The 23,582-nt window shown below is 40.0% G+C and overlaps 2 protein-coding genes across 5 annotated transcripts in view; one reads left to right on the top strand and one right to left on the bottom strand.

Moving 5' to 3' along the window:
- DCDC1 (doublecortin domain containing 1) overlaps positions 1-2,561 on the bottom strand; it is a 96,815-nt gene extending 94,254 nt beyond the window's left edge. The window contains exon 1 of the mRNA XM_005709613.3: positions 2,489-2,561. The gene's annotated coding sequence lies outside the window, so the exon portion shown is untranslated. The remainder of the gene's footprint in view (positions 1-2,488) is intronic.
- Positions 2,610-23,582, top strand: part of DNAJC24 (DnaJ heat shock protein family (Hsp40) member C24) — a 76,719-nt gene continuing 55,746 nt past the window's right edge. For 2 of the 4 annotated variants that reach the window (XM_013969800.2, XM_005690035.3), the window contains exons 1-2: positions 2,610-2,697; positions 3,488-3,631. In XM_013969800.2, coding sequence (XP_013825254.1) covers positions 3,521-3,631 — 111 coding nt within the window. In that variant the 5' untranslated portion in view covers positions 2,610-2,697; positions 3,488-3,520. The remainder of the gene's footprint in view (positions 2,698-3,487; positions 3,632-23,582) is intronic. The other 2 variants (XM_005690036.3, XM_005690034.3) reach the window with 1 other exon arrangement.

Raw genomic sequence — 23,582 nt, 5'->3', positions numbered from 1 at the left:
TGCCCACAGTAGTAGATGCAATGGTCATCTGAGTTAAATTCACCCATTCCAGTCTACTTTAGTTCACTGATTCCTAGAATGTCGACGTTCACCCTTGCCATCTCGTTTGACCATTTCTAATTTGCCTTGATTCATGGACCTGACATTCCAGGTTCCTATGCAATATTGCTCTTTACAGCATCGGACCTTGCTTCTATCACCAGTCACATCCACAACTGGGTATTGTTTTTTCTTTGGCTCCATCCCTTCATTCTTTCTGGCATTATTTCTCCACTGATCTCCAGTAGCATATTGGGCACCTAATGACCTGGGGAGTTCCTCTTTTGGTATCCTATCATTTTGCCTTTTCATACTGTTCATGGGGTTCTCAAGGCAAGAATACTGAAGTGGCTTGCCATTCCCTTCTCCAGTGGACCACATTCTGGACCACATTCAGTTATAGTTTGGTGAAAGTCACTCAATCATGTGCAACTCTTTGCGACCCCAGGGACTCTAGCCCGCCAGGCTCCTCTGTCAACGGAATTCTCTAGGCAAGAACACTGGCGTGGATAAGCTAATTCCTTCTCAGAGGATCTTCCTCACCCAGGGATCAAACCCCAGTTTCCTGTATCACAGATCCATTCTACCAGCTGAGCTACCAGGGAACCATCATTTAATAACTGACCATATAAAAATATCTTTTCCAGTGTGCTTAGGGTTTTTCTTGAATGCTTCTCAAATGGATATTTGGTAGATTTAAAAAAGTGAAAATAAATCTAAGGAGTAACATCAACAAAACTACTTAATATTTCCAAGTGAAATTTATATCATTCTGTGGAGAACGAAGATGCAGTTTTGACCTCCAGGTAAAATGCAAGAAAGAACTGTCAATGTTATCGAGTCCAAGCTTGCTCTGCTTGCCACACAACAGGCACCAATTCAGGAGATGAGAGGTTGAGGCAAGGAAGAGACTATAATTTGGGAGCCAGCTGATGGAGAAGATGGCAGGCTAGCACCTCAAAATAACCATTTTACAGGGTCTGGGTGCCAGGTTCTTTTATAGATCAAACATAGGGGAAGGTGAGGAAAAAGTTTAAAAAGCCATTAATATTGCAAACATCTCACAGAACGGCAAGCTGAAGGCAGGGGATTTGTTAATTTCTTCCTTTCTGCCAGCTATGGGTGGACAGGGTTCTGAACAAAGGCACTCTAGTTTAACAGTCAGGCAGAGGGGCAGGATTCTTTAAGGCTGGCCATTCTGTATGATTATAACAGAAGCAGCGAAAACAAGTCAAAGAAACAGTACCAACATGGAATCAGGATTTGCTTCTCTGCAACAGATTTAAGGTAAGCAGCAGAGAGATTTGACAGTAAAAGCAAAGAACAGAATGAATGACAGGGAGAGGAAAGTGCTCATTTGGAGTACCCAATAACTACCTCAAAGTGAGCATTTTATTTTGCCTTTTCTGTGAGCTTGAACGATGTCACAGTTGCCCTGAGAATAGGAAGACTTGCTAAGAGTGTGAAAGTGAAGTCGCTCAGTCGTGTCCGACTCTTTGCCACCCCATGGACTGTAGCCTACCAGGCTTCTCCGTCCATGGGATTTGCCAGGCAAGAATACTGGAGTGGGTTACCATTTCCTTTTCCAGGGGATCTTCCCAACCCAGGGATCGAACCCGGGTCTCCCGCATTGGAGGCAGGCGCTTTAACCTCTGAGCCACCAGGGAAGCCCATAAGAGTGTGAAAGGACTTTGAAAAGTTTTCATTTTTTCAAGTTAGTTTATAAAATCTAAAAGAAATAAGTTGAACATCTCTTCCAAAAAAATATTAAAACTGAAAAACTTTGGGCTTCCTTGGTAGCTCGCTGGTAAAGAATCTGCCAGCAATGCAGGAGACCCCAGTTTGATTCCAGGGTTGGGCAGATTAGGTAGACTAGGCTACCTACAAAAATATTCTTGGGCTTCCTTGGTGTCTCAGATGGTAAAGAATCCGCCTGCAATATGGGAGACCTGGGTTCAATCCCTCGGTTGGGAAGATCCCCTTGAAAAGGACATGGTAACCCACTAAAGTAAAATCTAAAAGAAATAATTAAGTTGAACATCTCTTTCAAAAAAAGAAAAAAGAAAACAAAAACTTTTTACTCAGCATAGGTTTTAGTTCTCTTAGTTTTGAAATGAGAACATTCCAAAGGAAGTCTAGGGAGAAGGGTGGAATCAGTTCTTGTCACCCTTCTCATCGCCCTCCACCCGCTCTAATCCCAACTGTACCCCCACCGTAGCCCCCCACCCCTCATCCCCCGTCATAGTACTGCAGTCGTCAAGCGGGAAAGGACAGGGAGCTGCAGTGGGTAGGTTATGTGGGGGAAGTTTTGAGGAAGGCGGAGGAAGCTTGGAGGCGGGTGCTGGGGGTACTCGCTGAGGAAGAGGAGAGAAACGACAGTCTGGGAGCGAGGACAAGAGCGAGTTAGAACAAGGCGAAGGAAACCTTTTCCTACCGCGCCCGCACTTACTGTTGGTAAACTCCTGAGGCAGAGGCGAATGGGTTACCATAGCGACCGCGTCAGGAGGGCGGAGCGGCGCTTCCGATCGGTGCCTCCGCCATTGTGGCTCGGCTGGAAACTTGACCGCGTTAGGTCAGTGACTTCCGGCGGAAGCAGAAGCCGGTTCCGAGGTTTGGCAGACGGCAGGTTAGGAGTGGGCTCTAGTGGCTTTACTGTCGGTAAGTTTGCGATCGAGTGGATCCAGAGAGGGTACGAAGTCTGTGGCTGGGGGACACAGGGCACTGTGAGTGCAGTGGATTTCCGAGTCCCAATTTTGAGGAAGCCCCGGATGTCTCGTTGAGTTTGCGGCTATGGGAAGAAGTTGCCTGGTTCTGGGGCTCCTGGCGGGTTCTCTTCGGTTCGGAAGGGCTGTCACGTCCTTGAAGAGTTTCAGGAGCTCTTTGCGAGATCTGAACGCCTGTCCAATAACTGAAGGACTGTTGCTCTCCACCTGCCAGTGCTGACTGGCTATTTGGCGTGTTATTCTTTGAAGATAACCTAAAGACAACAAGTGAACTGGAGACATTAAGAGGGAATGCTCCCAAATTGATTTTAATTCCTCGTTTTGCTTTTAAAGAATATTTACTCATTTTATAAACACTTATTAAACTCTAGTATGTTTAGTGAGTGCCTGTTGTGTGTCGCTTTTACCAAGAGACTAGCAGAAACACCTTTCTTAGAGGGCCATCGACCGCTCTGGTTTATTATTGAATTCTTTTTTTTTTTTTCTTACGCTGTTGTATATTCGTTACTTTAATATACAAGCGTATATCATGAAACATCTAACAGATTTTTCCACACTTGTCTGTATACTTAAACGTGAAATTCTTGGGTCGTTTCAAATGAAAATATTTGCTTCTTCTTGCATTATTATGATGACTTAATATTACAGAACTTAGGGAAGCTGTACCTAGTTATTTCCCAGGTATACGCAAACAGTAATGAATTGTCGTCAATATTTCTATTCAGCTGATCTGAAAAGGACCACTTCTTGTTCAAGGTATGATGGCATTTGAGCAGATACCAAAAAAGGATTGGTACAGCATTCTGGGAGCAGACCCATCTGCAAGTGTGTCAGACCTAAAACAAAAGTATCAAAAACTCATTTTAACGGTAAGTCTTTTGTTTTCGATTCTGTATTACAGAGGGAAAATCAGGTTTTATGTGACCAGAAATACAGGTTTCTGTACAATGAATATATAATATCAAAGCAGGAATCAAAAGTATTAATTTGGTTAATTGAAAGTTTCAGTAATATTGTAAAAGAAGTTGATTTGAGATGGGATTGCATAGTGATTTGGACCATATCTGAGTCATGCTGGTTGTTTAAAATCCTGATTCTGCCACTAACTAACCTTGGGAATTTGGGCAAGTTATTTTCCCCTATATGTTCCTTGTGTTGGCTAAAGTCATGTTCCATTCTTTGTGAGCACGGACTGTAGCTCGCCAGGCTCCTCTGTCCATGGAATTTTCCAGGCAAGAAATACTGGGGTGGGTTGCCATTTCCTTCTCCAGAGGATCTTCCCCACCCAGGGATCAAACCTGCGTCTCCTGCATTGGCAGACAGTTTCTTTACCACTGAGTGACCTCAAGTTGTATTAAATGAAATAATCAATGCGAATTTCCATGAAGTGTGTCATGTAGTAAGCGACATTAGCATCCAGTCAACACTAGCTGCTGCTAAGTCACTTCAGTCATGTCGACTCTGTGTGACCCCATAGACAGCAGCCCACTAGGCTACCTGTCCCTGGGATTCTCCAGGCAAGAACACTGGAGTGGATTGCCATTTCCTTCTCCAATGCATGAAAGTAAAAAGTGAAAGTGAAGTCGCTCAGTTGTGTCCAACTCTTGGCGACACCATGGACTGCAGCCTACCAGGCTCCTCCGTCCATGGGATTTTCCAGGCAAGAGTACTGGAGTGGGGTGCCATTGCCTTCTCTATCAACACTAGCTACATGTGGCTATTGTGCACCTGAAACTTCGCTAGCTGAAAATGAGGTGTTCTATAAGTATAAAACAGACATTGGGTTTTGAAGACTTAGTACAGAAAAATAATATAAAATAATCTAAAATTTTTATGTTTATTAAATATTGAAGTGACAGTGTTTTGGATATATTGGCCATTTTACATATTTTATACATATACAGTAAATATACTATCAGAATTGCTGGGCTTCCCTGGTGGCTCAGATGGTAAAGAATCATCCTGCAAGGCAGGACACCTAGATTTGATCCCTGGGTTGGAAAGATCCCCTGGAGAAGGGAATGGCAGTCCACTCCAGTATTCTTGCCTGGAGAATTCCATGGACAGATGAGCCTGGCAGGCTACAGTTCATGGGGTCACATGTACCCTAAATGTATTATCAAAATTGACTTCATCCATCTTCTTTGTAAACATTACATATATGGCTTGCATTTATAGTTTACATTATATCTTTATTGAATAATACTGATTTAGGCCAGTTAAAGACTTGTTTTTCACTGATTTCATTCCTTTGTGAAATGGGTTGTGGTTTTTATAAAGAGATAGTATCTTTCTAAACTACCATATTAATTTTTTCGGCTTATATTATGAGGTTTCTTAAGGAAATCAGTAACTATTATCATCTCCAGTTAACTCAGTTTACAGAAAGAGTAGAGGATCATTACTTTTATAACATGGGTTGTTCCTCAAGTTTTTATTAGATCTGTGAGATTTTGCCGTAACAGTGTGAGACAGTAGATGTTTCACTGTCAAGAATGTATTATTATCCCTGCTCTAGGTAGTAAGTTGAGCTAAATGATGTTAAGGTTTCTTTTGTCTCAGGACTTTTAAGATTTCTGTCAGTAAAATCAAGTAGACTTTTGGGAAAAATTTTTTAGTACTGTATCATTCTTGTGCCTTAGCTAACAGAGATATGAGGCTGGAGAAGTACACTGGCTTTGGATCATGCACAGCCTTGTAAGCCATTTGGCATTTAATTTGACAGGTTATTTGCACTTAGTACAGTAATACCTGTCAAACGTCAAACAAAGTGAATGAACCGTTTTTCGTCCCCTCTAGTAACATATCCAAGAATTCCAGTTGCTCTACATCTTCCCTGTCATTTGATGCTATTAGTCTCTTTAAATTAATCTCTTAGGAGTTTTTCAGTTTTGCCCCCATTGACATTTTGGGCAGGATAATTGTTCTGTGGGGTTATCCTGTGCATTGTTGGATGGTTTGCAGCATTCTAGATGCCAGTAACAACTGAAAATGTCTCCTGGTTGTAAAAATTGCAAACCTCCCTATCTCATTGAGATCCACTGCACTGCACATTCTCCTGTGTTCATGGTGATTTAACTGTGGTTTTGTATTTTTCTCATGGCTGATGGTGTTAAGCTCATTTTTAATGTGATTTTAGCCATTTGTATAATTTTTTTTCGTGAAGTCTCTTGAAAAAATTACATATTTCCTTGATCTTGTATATATATAAGTGTATGTATTTTCTCCTAGTCTGTGGCTTGCCAGCTCATTTTCCTAATGGTATTTTTCGAGAAGTTTTTTGTTTTGGTGAACTGTAATTTATCAGATTTTTGTTTTACGATTAGTGCTTTCTATGTCTTCTCTAGGAAGATCATGAAAATAATCTCCTATGTTTTCTTCTAGAAGATATGTAGTTTGCTTTTACCTTTGTACGCATGCGTGCTCAGTCGTGTCTGACTCTCTGCGACCCCATGAACTAGAGCCCGCCAGGCTCCTCCGGCCGTGGAGTTTTCCAGGCAGGAATACTGGAGTGGGTTGCCATTTCCTATTCCAGGGGATCTTTCCGACCCAGAGATCAAACCCGCATCTCTTGTATCTCCTATATTGGCAGACGGATTCTTTCCTACTGTGCTGCGTGGGAATTGTGTATCCTGTGATATAGGAAGTCATGTTTTTGGTTTTCCCTCAGTAAGGATATCCAGTGTTCATCATTTGTTGAAAAGATTTTCCTCTCTCCATTGGATTGTCTTTGCAAGATGGATCTATTTTTGGACTATATTCTGTTTAATATATTTGTTTATCCTTTTACTAATACTTTTGTGTGGATTACTATAGGTTCACAATCAGTTTTAAAGTCACTTAAAGTTAAATAATCTTATTCTACTTTTAAATTTTATTTTGGTTAATTTAGATTGCTTGCATGTACCGTCTGAGCCACGACGGAAGGCTCAGTGTTTAAATTTAGTATGGTTATTCCAGCTCCAAAAATAATTGGGAAATAACTGCATTTTCTCTCTTTTCTGAAAAAGTTTGTATAAGATTGCTATTGTTAATTATTTAAATGTTTAATATAATTTACTAGGGAATTAAGCTGGGCCTGAACTTTTCTTTGTGGGAAGTTTTACTGTTATGTGTTTATTTTTAGAGGCTATACGGCTGCTGAGAGTTTCTTTCTATTTTCTGTTTTGTCAACATAGGTGAATTATACTTTTTCAAGAATTTGTCCATTTCATTTCAGAAGTCTAACATACTTCAGGGCTTCCCTGGTGGCTCAGAGGGTCAAGAGTCTGCCTGCAATGCGGGAGACCCAGGTTTGATCCCTGGGTCAGGAAGATATCCTGGAGAAGGAAATGGCAACCCACTCCAAAATGTTCATACTGTTGTGTTATTAGTCCCTTATTGCTATAGATTAGGAGAAGGCGATGGCACCCTACTCCAGTACTCTTGCCTGGAAAATCCCATGGACGGAGGAGCCTGGTAGGCTGCAGTCCATGGGTTCGCTAGAAGTTGGACATGACTGAGCGACTTCACTTTCACTTTTCACTTTCATGTGTTGGAGAAGGAAACGGCAACCCACTCCAGTGTTCTTGCCTGGAGAATCCCAGGGACGGGGAGCCTGGTGGGCTGCCGTCTATGGGGTTGCACACAGTCAGACATGACTGAAGTGAGTTAGCAGCAGCTATAGATTATGTAGTTATGTTTTCCCTTTGATTCTTTATATTGGTAATTTGTATTTTCTATTTATTTTTTCCTAATGAGGCTCGCCAGAGTTTTTTCTATTTCTTTAATCTTGTTTGCCAAGAACAAACTTTTACTTTGTTGACATTTTTATATTGTTTGTTCATTTCTCTTCACTTGATTTCTGTTTTTAATTTTATAATATCCTTCCTTCTACTTATTTGCTTTTATTTTCCTGGTTCATTAATGTAGAACCATTCATTATTGAATGTACACCTGTCTGCTTGCTTAAATAGTAAGACGTGACTATGTAAGTGACTATGTAAGTGACTACATAGTACATAGTACTTACATAGTCACTTAAAGCTATAAATTTCGCTCTAAGCTAGGAAAACTGCTTTAACTACATTCTACAAATTTCGATATGTGTATACACAAATTATATAAAAGTTTTTCCTGTAATAGTATTCTTTCACCTGTGGGCTACTAGGAAGTACATTGTTTAATTTCTAAACATTGCAAAATATTCAGAACTTTCTGTTGACTTCTAATTTAATTCTGTTGTGATTAGAAAATACATTTGGTATGATTTCATTCCTTTATATTAATTAAAACATGTTTATGGCCTAGAATATGATCTTAGTGAATATTCCCATGCCCTTAAAAAATATGTATTTGGCTTTTATTGAATATAGTGTTCTATAAATCTCTGATAGATCAAGTTGATAGTATTCAAATACTTTATATCCTTATTGATTTTTGGGGGGACGATTTTTATCAGTTTCTGAGAGAAGGATGTAATGTCTTCAGCTGTGATTGTGGATTTCTGTTTTCCTCTATAGTTTTGTGAATTTTGTTTTATTTGTCTGGGATCATTTTTATTGGGTGCATATATGTGTGTGTGTGTGCATTAAAATTATGTCTTTATGAATTTGAACCTTTGATCACTGTGAATTTCCCCTCTGTATTTCTGACAGTATTCTTCCCGAAGTGTACTTTGATATTTCTGCAGCCACACACCTTTCTTATCCTTCAGTTCAGTTCAGTTCAGTCACTCAGTCAGTGTCCAACTCTGCGACACCATGGACTGCAGCATGCCAGGCTTCTGTGTCCATCAGCAACTCCCGGAGCTTACCCAAATGCATGTCCATTGAGTCACTGATGCTATCCAACCACCTCATCCTCTGCCGTCCCCTTCTCCTCCCACCTTCAATCTTTCCCAGCATCAGGGTCTTTTCCAATGAGTGAGTACTTTGCATCAGGTAGCCAAAGTATTGGAGTTTCAGCTTCAACATCAGTCCTTCCAATGAATAGTCAGAATTGATTACCTTTAGGATGGACTGGTTGGATTTCTTTGCAGTCCAAAAGACTCTCAAGAGTCTTCTCCAACACCACAGTTCAAAAGCATCAATTCTTCGGTGCTCAGCTTTCTTTATACTCCAGTTCTCACATCTATACATGACTAATGGAAAAACCATAGCCTTGACTAGACGGACCTTTGTTGGCAAAGTAATGTCTCTGCTTTTTAATATGCTGTCTAGGTTGGTCGTCACTTTTCTTCCAAGGAACAAGCGCCTTTTAATTTCATGGCTGCAGTCACCATCTGCAGTGATTTTGGAGCCCCAACAGATAAAGTCGCTCACTGTTTCCATTGTTTCCCCATCTATTTGCCATGAAGTGATGAGACTGGATGCCATGATCTTTGTTTCCTGAATGTTGAGTTTTAAGCCAACTTTTTCACTCTCCTCTTTCTCTTTCATCAAGAGGCTCTTCAGTTTTTCTTCATTTTCTGCCATGAGGGTTGTGTCATCTACATATCTGAGGTTATTGATATTTCTCCCGGGAATCTTGCTTCCAGCTTGTGCTTCATACAGCCCAGCATTTCTCATAATATACTCTGTATATAAGTTAAATAAGCATGATGACAATATGCAGCCTTGACATACTCCTTTCCCAATTTGGAACCAGTCTGTTGTTCCATGTCCAATTCTAACTGTTGCTTGTTGACCTGCCTACAGATTTCTCAGGAGACAGGTCAGGTGGTCTGGTAGTCCCATCTCTTTAAGAATTTTCCACAGTTTTGTGTGATACACACGGTCAAAGGCTTTGGTGTAGTCAATAAAGCAGAAGTAGATGTTTTTCTGGAACTCTCTTGCTTTTTTGATGATTCAGCAGATGTTGGCAATATGATCTCTGGTTCCTCTGCCTTTCCTAAATCCAGCTTAAACATCTTGAAGTTCATGGTTCACGTAGTGTTGAAGCCTGGCTTGGAGAATTTTGAGCATTTTTTCGCTAGTGTATGAGATGAATGCAATTGTGTGGTAGTTTGAACATTCTTTGGCATTGCCCTTCTTTGGGATTGGAGTGAAAACTGACCTTTTCCAGTCCTGTGGCCACTGCTGAGTTTTCCAAATTTGTTGGCATATTGAGTGCAGCACTTTCATAGCATCATCTTTTAGGATTTGAAATAGCTCAGTTGGAATTCCATCACCTCCACCAGCTTTGTTTGTAGTGATGCTTCCTAAGGCCCACATGACTTTGCATTCCAGGATGTCTGGCTCTAGGTGAGTGATCCCTACTGCTGCTGCTGCTAAGCTGCTTCAGTCATGTCCAACTCTGTGTGACCTCACAGATGGTAGCCCATCAGGTTCCCCCGTCCCTGGGAATCTCCAGGCAAGAATACTGGAGTGGGTTGCCCTTGCCTTCTCCAGTGCATGAAAGTGAAAAGTGAAAGTGAAGTCTCTTAGTCATGTCTGACTTAGCGACCCCATGGAGTGCAGCCCACCAGGCTCCCCCGTCCCTGGGATTCTCCAGGCAAGAATACTAGAGTTGGGGTGCCATTGCCTTCTCCAGGTGAATGATCACACCATCATGATTATCTGGGTCATGAAGATCTTTTTTGTATAGTTCTGTGTATTCTTGCCACCTTTTCTTAATATCTTCTGCTTCTGTTAGGTCCATACCATTTCTGTCCTTTATTATGCCCATCTTTGCATGAAATGGTCCCTTGGTGTCTCTAATTTTCTTGAAGAGATCTCTAGTTTTTCCTGTTTCATTGTTTTTCTCTATTTCTTTGCACTGATCACTGAGGAAGGCTTTCTTATCTCTCCTTGCTATTCTTGTGGAACTCTGCATTCAGATGGGTATATCTTTACTTTTCTCCTTTGCTTTTCACTTCTCTTCTTTTCACAGCTATTTGTAAGGCCTTCTCAGACAGCCATTTTGCTTTTTTGCATTTCTTTTCCATGGGGATGGTCTTGATCCCTGTCTCCTGTACAATGTCATGAACCTCCGTCCATAGTTCATCAGGCACTCTGTCTATCAGATCTAGGCCCTTAAATCTATTTCTCACTTCCACTGTATAATCATAAGGGATTTGATTTAGGTCATACCTGAATGGTCTAGTGGTTTTCCCCACTTTCTTCAATTTAAGTCTGAATTTGGCAATAAGGAGTTCATGATCTGAGCCACAGTCAGCTCCCAGTCTTATTTTTGCTGACTGTATAGAGCTTCTCCATCTTTGGCTGCAAAGAATATAATCAGTCTGATTTTGGTGTTGACCATCTGGTGATGTCCATGTGTAGAGTCTTCTCTTGTGTTGTTGGAAGAGAGTGTTTGTTATGACCAGTGCGTTCTCTTGGCAAAACTCTATGAGCCTTTGCCCTGCTTCATTCTGCATTCCAAGGCCAAATTTGCTTGTTACTCCAGGTGTTTCTTGACTTCCTACTTTTGCATTCCAGTCCCCTATAATGAAAAGCACATCCTTTTTGGCTGTTAGTTCTAAAAGGTCTTGTAGGTCTTCATAGAACCATTCAACTTTAGCTTTTTCAGTGTTACTGGTTGGGGCATAGGCTTGGATTACCATGATACTGAATGGTTTACCTTGGAAACAAACAGAGATCATTCTGTCATTTTTGAGATTACATCCAAGTACTGCATTTCAGACTCTTTTGTTGACCATGATAGCTACTCCATTTCTTCTAAGGGATTCCTGTCCACAGTAGTAGATATAATGGTTATCTGAGTTTAATTTGCCCATTCCAGTCCATTTTAGTTCGCTGATTCCTAGAATGTCGACGTTCACTCTTGCCATCTCCTGTTTGACCACTTCCAATTTGCCTTGATTCATGGACTTGACATTCCATGTCCCACCAGGCGGCCCAGGGACTTTTCTAGTACAACCCCAAAGGTGGAGGCTGCAGGGATCCGAGACCTGCTGGGCGCGGGAGCCAGAGAGGCTCGGAGTCCTCACCTGTCTGTGGTCGCCTCTCCACAGGCCTCAGTTTCCTTGTGTGGGTAATGGGCTGATTACCAGCTTCCCCCTCGCCAACCGAGAGAAAGTCGCTGGGGTGTTCTGGCTTAGCGCCGCTACAGAAACCACTGGAGAAAACAGTCTGTTTCAGTTTTAGTTGAAATAAGGAAAAAAAAAAAAAAAAGCAGTAACTGTAAATGCTACCCAGAAGTGCTTGTCAGGGTTAGTGAGTAGCTGGCTAAGCGAAGGAGCACAGGAAGGACGAATTGGCCAGGACCCGGGTGGAGAGTGAAGGTAACTCGGCACGTGTGAAGATGCCCAGGCCGTATCATAACCCGCCGCTGCCTCAGGAGACAGAGTCGCCGCTGGTTGAAGTAATGGCTTCTGGGACCATCCTCTGTGCTTTCCCTTTGGTTGCTTTCAAAATTTTTTCTTTATCTTGTGATTTTAGTGGTTTCTGTGGCATTTGCCTAAAACGTGAATACTTTGTGTTTATCCTATGTAGGGTTAACTGAGCTTCTTGGATTTTTGGTTGATATCTTTCTTTAGTTTGTTTTGGAATGTTTTCAGCCATTATGTCTTCACTTTGTTTTTTTTTTTTTATTCCCTGCTTCATTCTTTCTTCTCTATTTGGGATTTTGATTACATATAAGATTGTACTGCAGGTATTGGTTGCTCTATTCTTTTTTCCAGTCGTTTTCTTTTTTTCCCCCAATTTTTATTTCAGTTTGCATAATTTCTGTGAACCTGTCTTCAAGTTCACTGGTTTTATTTTCCCTTCTGCTTTGTCCATCTCCTAATAAATTCATTACAAAAATTATTTCTCTTTATTATCTAATTTTTGTATCTAGCATTTATCCTGGCTCTTTTTTCATATAGCTTTCATCTTTTCCTTTCTAGTGTTGTGTGCCACTTCCAGTAGTTCCTCTAAATACAGTCTTTTTAAAGTCCCTGTCTGATAATTCTAACATCTGGGTCTAACATCTGTCTCTGAGTCTGGTTCTGAAATTGCACAACTCAGATGAGACTTGAATGCATGGACTAGGCCTTAAATCCACTGTCTTTTAATTGAAATTGCACACCAGGTCTCAGGACTTAATAAAGCTCAGGTTCTTTATGTCTCAGTATAGAAGGAATTCAGCGATAGGCAAAGTGATAGGTAAGAGGTAGATTTATTGAGAGAGATACACACTCCATAGACAGAGTGTGGTCCATCTCAGCTGGCAAGAGGCCCTGGGAGATACACATTCCATAAGACAGAATGCTGTCCATCTCAAAAGATGAGAGCAACCCAGAAATGTGGTATGGTGAGTTTTTATGGGCTGAGTAATTTCATAGGCTAGTAAGTGGGAGGATTCGTCCAACTATTTTGAGTAAGGGCTGGTATTCAGGAATTGGGCCACCACCTACTTTTTTGGCTTTTTATGCTTGGCCTTGGAACTGTCATGGCACAGGTGGGTACGTCATATATCTTGCTAATGTATTATAATAAATGTGTAATGAGGCTCAGGGTCTATTGGATAAAATCTTTTCCATCTGGGGCCTAATTGGTTCTAACCAATTTTTTTGGTATCCTCAAGAGCTGTGTCCTTCTTTCAAAGGTTATGCCCTGCCCCCTTCCCTTCTGTTTCAGTTCTGTATCCTTTCTTCATGATGGAGCAAATTTTGTTGCTTCTTTGCATGTCTTATAATTTTTTTGAATGCCAAAATTGTTTGTAAATGAAAAGTAGAGATTGAACTAAGGAATGTATTCTCAGGGATGGGCATGTGCCTTCTTTGTAAGGTGCCATGTGTAGCGGTCTGAGTCACTCTAGCCTGTAACTGAGCTGAGTTTTTTTGCTTGCTATTGCTTTCATGTTTCATTTCACCTTGGGCTTCAGGTGGTTTGAGCAGGATCAGAACTGCCCCTGTAGCAGAACTTGGAATCTGAATCCCACTAGGATTTGTCTCAGCTCTCCTGCCCTGTCCTTGAACTTCGTATTAGGAATGGTCTATCTCAGTCTTCCTTTTCCTTTCCTAAGTTGTGGATGACTGCTGCCTGGTACTCACTGTGAAATCTAGATTCCTTCCAGGCATTCTCTACTGCTTCAGTCCTGCCTTCTGACTTGAGTAAGCCACTTGTGCTTGTGCCTTGCAAGTGACTCTTGGCAAAGGCCTGTAGGGTGGAGTTAGTGAATGGGTGCAGACTCTGTTATATCTGTTATATCTGGGGTACCAAGGATTATTGTGCCAGTCTGTGTCTGGTCTTTAAAATTAAAGTTCATTTTCTTTTTATCTGTGTCAGTATTGATTTCCTGCTTCTGCTGCCAAAGGTCAAAACAGTGATGGCTTTTTTTTTCTCTCTTCTAGGGTCTTTTCATTTGGATTTTGGTTCGTTGGGTTTCTTTGAGTCATCAGCTCTCTATTTTAATTAAATTAATTAATTTATTTATTGACTGTGCTAGGTCTTTGTTGCTGCTTGGGCTTTTCTCTAGTTGTAGCCAGTGGGGGCTACTCTCTTCTTGGCGTGCACGTGCTTCTCATTGCAGTATCTTCTCTTGTTGCTGAGCACAGGCTCTAGGGCGCGGGCTTCAGTAATTATGGCACATGCAAGGGCTTTGTTGCTCTGCATCTTGTGGGCCCTCCCAGACCAGGGATCAAACCTGTGTCTCCTGCACTGGCAGGCGGATTCTTTACCACTCAACTTCCCGTTTAAAGAAATGGTTGAATTTCTAGAATCTGGCTTATTCTCCTGCATTATGCCTTTCTGCATTATAATATGCCATTATTTCTTCCATCTTTGAAAATACCCTTTTTCCGAACGCATTTCTGCCACCTCTTGCCCCAACTCTTTTGTTCTTTGCAGCAAAAAATGTTTCAAAAATTTGCCTCTGCTTCCTTTCTCCAATTTCTCTCTTCCTACTCTCTCTCTTAAACCTGCTACAGTGAGGCCTTGTTTCTGCCATGGCTCTCTCTCCCTAGTCCACTGTGCCCCTTCTCATGCCTCACCCAATGTACTCTTACTCATTGGCTCAGACGGTAAAGACTCTGCCTGCAATGCAGGATACCTGGGTTTGATTCCTGGGTCGGGAAGATCCCTTGGAGAAGAGAGTGTCCACCCACTCCAGTATTCTTGCCTGGAGAATTCCATGGACAGAGGAACCTGGCGGGCTATAATCCATGGGTTGCAAAGTCAGACATGATTGCATGACTAATACTTTCTCCCCCCTCCCCCCCCCCCCTTTTTTTTTCATGTACTGTTTTATACTAATTTATACTTCACACTTTATAAATGCTTTTAAATCTTATCTGGTGTTATCCTCTCAGCAGTCCCAGAAGGTAGGTAATACTATCTTTATATTTGCAGCTGAGCAAACCAATTCTTATTTATAGTCAAGTGATTTGCCTGAAACACACAATGAATAAGGTGTAAAATCTAGGCTTGATCACATATCCTCTGCCCCTCAAGACGCTCCCTTTGTATCAGACTTCTCATAATTGCCATCCAAAAGGGTTTATAGTTGTTCAGAGGCATAATTTTCAGTTTTCTGGATTTCAGTGGAAGGCTTATTCATGTACAGTTAATGAAGTAGTACAGAGGTCAGACATAATGACTATTCTCTGTTTTAATTTTGAAAGGATATAGATTATATATGGTGTATGGAGATAAAACTGATTTTTCTTATTCTCTTTGTCTAAGTTTAGACTTTCCAATAGAGTTGAGAAGGAGAAAATTATAAGGGAAAACCATACTACTTACCATGCTTATCAGTTTTTTTTCAAAAACGCTTTTAAAGTTCATAATCTTGCTTTCTAATTTGAATTACCATGTATTTTCTTAAGTCTGTTTTTCAGCAATGTCACCGAACAGTTGGAGAATAAAATTACATTTGACAAATACTATTCTGTATCTAATTTTGTAAAAAGGCTCATTTATTACATGCACTTTTCCAAGTTCAGAAGACTTTGAATTTAACACCTCCTACATAATTAGTTGTTGGGATAAAATATTGCTAAATCGCAGGCTGCTAAGTTTACAATACATGTTGATTTAGTAAATACTGTTTCCTTATTTTAGTTTTTGTAAACGTGGTACTTACTCAAGGTCCTGATTCTGAAAAATTCTTATTAACTAATTGCAATCTTTTAGAATGCATTAAAGAGACATATAAAGCACAGAATTAGCTTGAAAGACATTTATTTCATGTACCATTAAGTCTGTGGCATAATAAATTACTATGTAAAAATAAAGGTAATTGAATCAACATTTCCCAGCAGCGTGTTTTTTTTGGTGGTGGTGGGGACGGAGCTGTGCTAGGTCTTCATTGTGGTACACAGACTTAGTTGCTTGGTGTCATGTGGGATCTTAGTTCCCTGACCAGGGATTGAACCCACGTCCCCTGCGTTGGAAGGCAGATTCTTAACCATTAAACCACCAGGGAAGTCCTCCAGCAGTGTTTTATTAATAGGGACTTTGTGTGTGCTCAGTAGCTCAGTTGTGTCCGGCTCTTTGTGACTCATGCACTGTATGGAATTTTCCAGGGAAGAATACTGGAGTGGGTTACCATTTCCTTCTGCAGGGGATCTTACCAACCCAGGGCTCGAACTCACTTCTCTTGCGTCTCCTGCATTGACAGGTGGATTCTTAACCACTGGCTACCTGGGAAGCCAGTAGGGACTTAAGTATTAATAAAAGTAAATTGCTCTTCTTTTTTCCTTATGAATCAATTTTTAAACTATTTTTCTAGTTTTTTTTTAATGTAAGTTAAATGATAATTCATTGCTTTGTAATGGTCTAGGGTCAAGAATGATTAGTTATGTTATCCCGTGTGTTTTACAGTTATGCATGTGAAAATTGCTGTTTACTGAGGAAAAAGCTTCCCCCCAAAAGCTTTGTCACAGTGAAAATTGGGGGCCTTTTCCTGTTGATGCTGATAATATTACAGGATGCCTTTCAACTGCAAAAGAATTATTGTGTTGGAAAATTATATGCTGCTGTTGCAATATGTTCCATAATCTTAAAGAAAACCCATGTAATTTGAGGCAAAAGTGTGCAGGTTGCCGTTGTTCTTAAGGTTGGAAGAGTATAAAGTGCCTTTGACAGTTACATGGGCATTCAGAGATTCTCTTGATTTTAAGTGATTATATATGTAGATTACCATTAAGCTTCTTATGTAATACATTTTAGCATCTTGAAAAAGAAAGTAGAAAAGGGTTCCTGAGCTATAGGGGAGAAAATTACCAATCAGCAAAGAAGGGAGATAAGAAGAATTCTTTAAATAGGTCTTTCGACTATACTACAAAGTGATCGTAATTATTGAAAAGGTATTTAGGCAATATGAGAAATTTTCTGAAAACATCTGGCAGTGTTGTGAGTAAAAATCAAAAGAGTATAGCTTTTAATGAACATTAATGATTTATGTTGATGTGGTTAGCTGTTTAGCTGTTCTCTGGGTGTCATACAGGGTGCAAGCTATTGAACAGTAATTACTTTGGTATGAACTGTTCTCTTCCATGATAAGAGAATGACGTTTTAGGTGAACATTAAGTAATAACATTAACTAATACACATTACTGTGTATCAGACACTGTTCTAATCACTTTATGTCCATTTATTTAACTCTGTAAAGCAAGAAATCATTATTATACCTGGAAAATGAGGCTCAGAAATTAAGTAACACTCTGGTTGGTGACAGGAAATTATGACACACTATATATACTTTGAAAACTGGGTAAATAAGAAAGCTAAGAGTTACCTTTTCAAATTTTTCCTTATCTTTCTATTGCATATATACAGCAATAATAGATTGTATCTTTAGAGAAAAGGCAGCATTTATGTTACACGTGCAGAAGAGAGAAGGGTTAACTATGTTGCCCTGCAGATGAGGTAATTTCCTGGGTTTGAATTCTGACTTTGCCACATACTAGTGCTGTGACTCTGAGCCAGCTCTAATAATTTAGGAACTTGTTTCCTTATCTGAAAAATAGGTACGAATCATTATTTATTCATAAATATTAAATACTCATGTGGATGTGAGAGTTGGACCATAAAGAAGGCTGAGCACTGAAAAATTGATGCTTTCAAGTTGTGGTGCTGGAGAAGACTCTTGAGTCTCCCTAGGACTGCAAGGAGATCGAACCAGTCAATCCTAAAAGAAATCAACCTTGAATATCCATTGGAAGGATTGATACAGAAGCTGAAGCTCCAATATTTTAGCCACTAGATGCAAAAAGCTGACTCATTGAAAAAGACCCTGATGCTGGGAAAGATTGAAGACAGAAGAAAAATGGGGCTGTAAAGGATGAAGTGGTCAGATAGCGTCACTGAATCAATGGGCATGAATATGAGCAAATGCCAGGAGATAGTGGAGAACAGAGGAGCCTGGCATTCTGCAGTTCATGGGGTTGCAAAGAGTTGGACTGGACTTAATGACTAAACAACAACAACTATATGCCAACTCTGTTCTAGGCATTTAGTAACTAAATATCTATTTCATAGGGTAGTTATAAAGATTTAAATCAGTAATAAACATAAAGCATCTAAAATAATGATTGTTGTTGTTCAGTTGCTCAGTCATGTCTGACTCTGCGACCCCATGGACTGCAGCACGCTACGCCCTCCTGTCCTTCACCATCTCCCAGAGCATGCTCAAACTCATGTCCATTGAGTCAGTGATGCCATCCAACCATCTCGTCCTCTGTCGTCCCCTTCTCCTGCTTTCAGTCTTTCCCAGCATAAGGGACTTTTCTAATGAGTCAGCTCTTATCCGATGGCCAAAGTATTGGAGCTTCAGCTTCAAAGCAGTACTCTTAATGAATATTTAGGATTGATTTCCATTAGGATTGAATGGTTTGATCTCCTTGCAGTCCAAAGGACTCTCAGGAGTCTTCTACAAAACCGCAGTTCAAAAGCATCACTGCTTTGGCGCTCAGTCTTCTTTAGGGTCCAACTCTCACATCCATACATCACTACTGAAAAAAACATATTTTGACAGGGGGGACCTTTGTCGGTAAAGTAATGTCTCTGCCTTTTAATATTCTGTCTAGGTTTGGCATAGCTATTCTGCCAAGGAGCAAGGATCTTTTCATTTCATGGCTGCAGTCACCATCTGCAGTGATTTTGGAGCACAAGAAAATAAAGTCTGTCACTGTTTTCATTGTTTCCCCATCTATTTGCCATGATGGGACTGGATGCCATGATCTTAGTTTTCTGAATGTTGAGTTTTAAGTCAGCTTTTTCACCTTCTTTCACCTTCATCAAGAAGCTCTTAGTTCCTCCTCACTTTCTGCCATAAAGGTGGTGTCATCTGCATATCTGAGGTTATTGATATTTCTCCCGGCAATCTTGATTCCAGCTTTTGCTTCATCCAGCCCAGCATTTCTCATGATGTACTCTGTATATAAGTTAAATAAGCAGGGTGACAGTATACAGCCTTGACGTACTCCTTTCCCGATTTGGAACCAGTCTGTTGTTCCATGTCCAATTCTAACTGTTGCTTCTTGACCTGGATACAGATTTCTCAGGAGGCAGGTCAGGTGGTCTGGTATTCCCATCTCTTTAAGAGTTTTCCACAGTGTGTTGTGATACATACTGTCAAAGGCCATAAAGTCAAAGGTGTAGTCAATAAAACAGAAGTAGATGTTTTTCTGGAACTCTCTTGCTTTTTCTATGATCCAACACATGTTGGCAATTTGATCTCTGGTTCCGCTGCCTTTTCTAAATCCAGCTTGAACATCTGGAAGTTCTCAATTCATGAACTGCTGAAACATAGCTTGGAGAATTTTGAGCATTACTTTGCTAGCATGTAAAGTGAGGGCAAGTGTGCAGTAGTTTGAACATTCTTTGGCATTGCCCTTCTTTGGGGTTAGAATGAAAACTGACCTTTTCCAGTTCTGAGGCCACTGCTGGGCTTTCCAAATTTGCTGGCATATTGAGTACAGCATATTAACAGCATCATCTTTTAGGATTTGAAATAGTTCAGCTGAAATTCCATCACCTCCACTAACTTTGTTCGTAGTGATGCTTCCTAACTAAGGCCCGCTCCACTTCATACTCAAGGATGTCTGGCTCTACTGAGTGATCACACCATGGTGGTTATCTGGGTCATGAAGATCTTTCTGATATAGTTTTTCTGTGTATTCTTGCCACTTCTTCTTTATATCTTCTGCTTCTGTTAGGTCCAGACCATTTCTGTCCTTTATTGTGCCCATCTTTGCATGAATGTTCCCTTAATATCTCCGATTTTCATGAAGAGAACTCTAGTTTTTCCCATTCCATTGTTTTCCTCTGTTTATTTGCATTGTTCACTTAGGAAGGCTTTCTTATCTCTCCTTGCTATTCTTTGGAACTCTTCATTCAGATGGATATATCTTTGCTTTTCTCCTTTGCCTTCCACTTCTCGTTTTCTCAGCTATTTGTAAGGCCTTGTCAGACAACCATTTTGCCTTTTTGCATTCCTTTTTCTTGGGGATGGTCTTTATCACTGCCTCTTGTACAGTGTCACAAACCTCCTTCGATAGTTCTTCAGACACTCTATCAGATCTAATCCCCTGAATGTATTTGTCACTTCCACTGTATAATCATAAGGGATTTGATTTAAGTCATACCTTACTGGCTTGGTAGTTTTCCCTACTTTCTTCAATTTAAGTCTGAATTGTGCAATAAGGAGTTCATGATCTGAATCACAGTTAGCTCTCAGTCTTGTTTTTGTTGACTGTATAGAGCTTCTCCATCTTCAACTGCAAAGAATATAATCAGTCTGATTTCAGTGTTGACCCTCTGGTGATGTCCATGTGTAGAGTCATCTTTTGTGTTGTTGGAAGAGGGTGTTTGCTATGACCAGTGTATTCTCTTGACAAAACTCTATTAGCCTTTGACCTGTTTCATTTTGTACTCAAGGCCAAACTTGCCTTTTACTCCAGGTATCTTTTGACTTCCTACTTTTGCATTCCATTCCCTGTGATGAAAAGGACATCTTTTCTTGGTGTTAGTCCTAGAAAGTCTCATAGGTCTTCATAGAACTGTTCAACTTCAGCTTCTTCGGCATTAGTGGTTGGGGCATAGACTTGGATTACTGTGATAATGAATTGTTTGCCTTGGAAACGAACAGAGGTCATTCTGTTGTTTTTGATATTGCACCCAAGTACTGCATTTCACACTCTTTTGTTGACTATGAGGGCTACTTCATTTCTTCTAAGGGATGCTTGCCCACAGTAGTTGATTATATAGCAGTCATCTGAATTAATTTCACTTATTCCAGTCCATTTTAGTTCACTGATTCCTAAAATGCAAATGTTCACTCTTGCCATCTCTCCTGTTTGACCACTTCCATTTTACCTTGATTCATGGACCTAACATTCCAGGTTCATATGCAGTTGCTTTTTATAGCATCGGACTTTACTTTCACCATCAGACACATCCACAACTGGGCATTGTTTCCATTTTGGCTCAGCCTCTTCATTCCTTCTAGAGCTATTTCTCTGCTTTTGTCCTGTAGCATATTGGGCACCTACCGACCTGTGGAGTTCATCTTTCAGTGTGCTTTTTGCCTTTTCATTCTGTTTTTGGTGTTAGCACAAACAATGCTTGGTACATAGTAAATGCTCAGGTATTTTATGGTTGCACATAACAATTCAGCATTGGGAGAGTGACACTTTTCTGGGTTTTTTTCCAACAGTGAAAATAACACGTTAGTCTTTTTTGATGGCTTAAGGGTCATCACTGTTAAAATTAATTTTTATGCTCTGAAAACACAGACATAGATGGTTGAGCAGATAGTGAAAAATGTCAGATGTCAGCTTGTTTTGTTTGTCTGTTAAAGTGAAGATGAAGAATTTATATCTATACATGGCTGTGTATTTACAGAGCTGATTAGTCAGTGACAGCACTTTCCTCCCAGGTAAGACTTGCATTGTTCTTTTCACCCCATTTGTCAGTGTTCTCTAAAACATCATTACTAGACAGACCATAACAACATGTAAATTATTCTTCAATGAAAAAAGAAGCAAAATTAATCTTTAAAGGTGTGAGGTAGACTATCCTTTATAATGGATTACATTTCTCATAAAATATTTCTGTGACATTCTTTATTTTGAATGTCTTAGGACACAAGATGAATCATTGAAATGAGCAGGGAAGCGTTAAAAAAAAAACTTGTTTTTAAATTTTGACTTTTTCCTTATGGTAAAGATTTTGATTTTAAAGTGAATAGATTGGTTGACCTGGGCTTCCATTGTGGCTTAGCTTGTAAAGAATCCGTCTGCAATGTGTGAGACCTGGGTTCGATCCCTGGGTTGGGAAGAGCCCCTGGAGAAGGAAAAGGCTACCCACTCCTGGCCTAGAGAATTCCATGCACTATATAGTCCGTGGGGTTGCAAAGAGTTGGACACGACTGAGCACCTTTTACTTTCAGATTGGCTAACCTAAGGTAAGCTTATACTTCTGATACCTTATTTCATTGTAGGTATAAAACAGTGAAATGAATCATCAAAAAAATTCTTTTGGTCCAAAAAAATTTGGTGAAAAGAAATTTTTGATGATCCATGTACTAGTTTAGATGACACTCGGGAAAACTGAGTTGATCAGATTTTCAGTCATAAAACATCTTTTTGTTTTGTGCTATTTACAGTTCTTTTTTTGCAAGCAATAAAAACCAACTCCTGCCAAGTGCAAAGATAGCTATTAGAAGAGTTTCGTGTGGCTCACAGAATTGATAGGAGGCTAAAGGCTTATGTCTAATAAAATAGAAACCAAGGGGACTGCAGAGGGCTAAAAAAGTAGCACCTATTTCACAGCTAGGGCAGCCTGGTCAGAGCACCATTGCTATTATCTATAGTGCCACCATTGCTGTGAAGAGCTTCTGACTACCTTGGTAAAAATTCAGAGTTGCAGGGGAGGGCTTTGTTGAGGCTGGCAAAATTTAGTTATGGAAGACCACACACAGTTTGAGAAAAAGAATTCTTCAAAAGTATGTGAGGAAATTGATAGGAAAGGATGCCTGGCACCCCTATAAAGTAGGTGGTCTTGCTGTGTGAATAAATTCAAGAATAGTTAACCTATCCTCCGAGTTAAACCCAAGAACCTGTAACTTAACTGCCCGAGTAAATTTGGTTAAGTTGCTAAAATAGCATGAAGTCTAGTGTTGTATAAGCAGGTGGGTTCTCTAAAGCATTTCCTTCATTGTTTAGTAATGTTACCAGTACATTCTTCTTTCTAATGACATGGATTAATTTGAAGTGCCAAAACTGCTCTTAAGAAAATATATGGCAATCATTTAATCATAGAGACTCAAAAAATCCTTTTTGATTAAAACATAGATGCAAATACAGGTTTTAATCGTTTCAATGAGGCCTCCTCATATATAAATCACAAATACATAAAGTATGGTATGTTTCAGTACTGTTTCTTCAAGTGTGGTATACTTTATTGATTATATGCAAAAATAATTTTAAGTGATATGCAGGTGAATGATTTTTATGTAAGTAGTTATATTTTTACTATAAAATATTTTACTGTACATAAATATATATCACAGTGGATAATTTGGTGTTAGACGAAGCTGAGTAATAAAAATGACTTAAGTCGATTTACCTCCCCAAAAAAGCAAGAGTATTAAGTATGAGAACATGGCAGAAATCTTGAAGATACTGTAAGGATGACTGAATTTTAAGAATCCCTAGTCTGTACTATAGACCAAGGAGTCACAGTCAGGCAGAAAAGTGATTAGGATTTTTTTTTTTAAACTGTGAATAATACTAAGAAATCACAGTTCTGGCCTCAGGAAGCATCCATTTTTATGCTTTGAGATTCAGTCAGTTCAGTTCAGTCGCTCAGTCGTGTCCGACTCTTTGCGACCCCATGAATCACAGCACGCCAGGCCTCCCTGTCCGTCACCATCTCCCGGAGTTCACTCAGACTCATGTCCATCGAG

Source organism: Capra hircus, chromosome 15 (genome assembly GCF_001704415.2).
Source record: "Capra hircus breed San Clemente chromosome 15, ASM170441v1, whole genome shotgun sequence".
Classification (NCBI taxonomy): domain Eukaryota; kingdom Metazoa; phylum Chordata; class Mammalia; order Artiodactyla; family Bovidae; genus Capra; species Capra hircus.
Note: the sequence above shows the minus strand (reverse complement) of the source record. Positions and strands in the feature narration are given on the sequence as shown.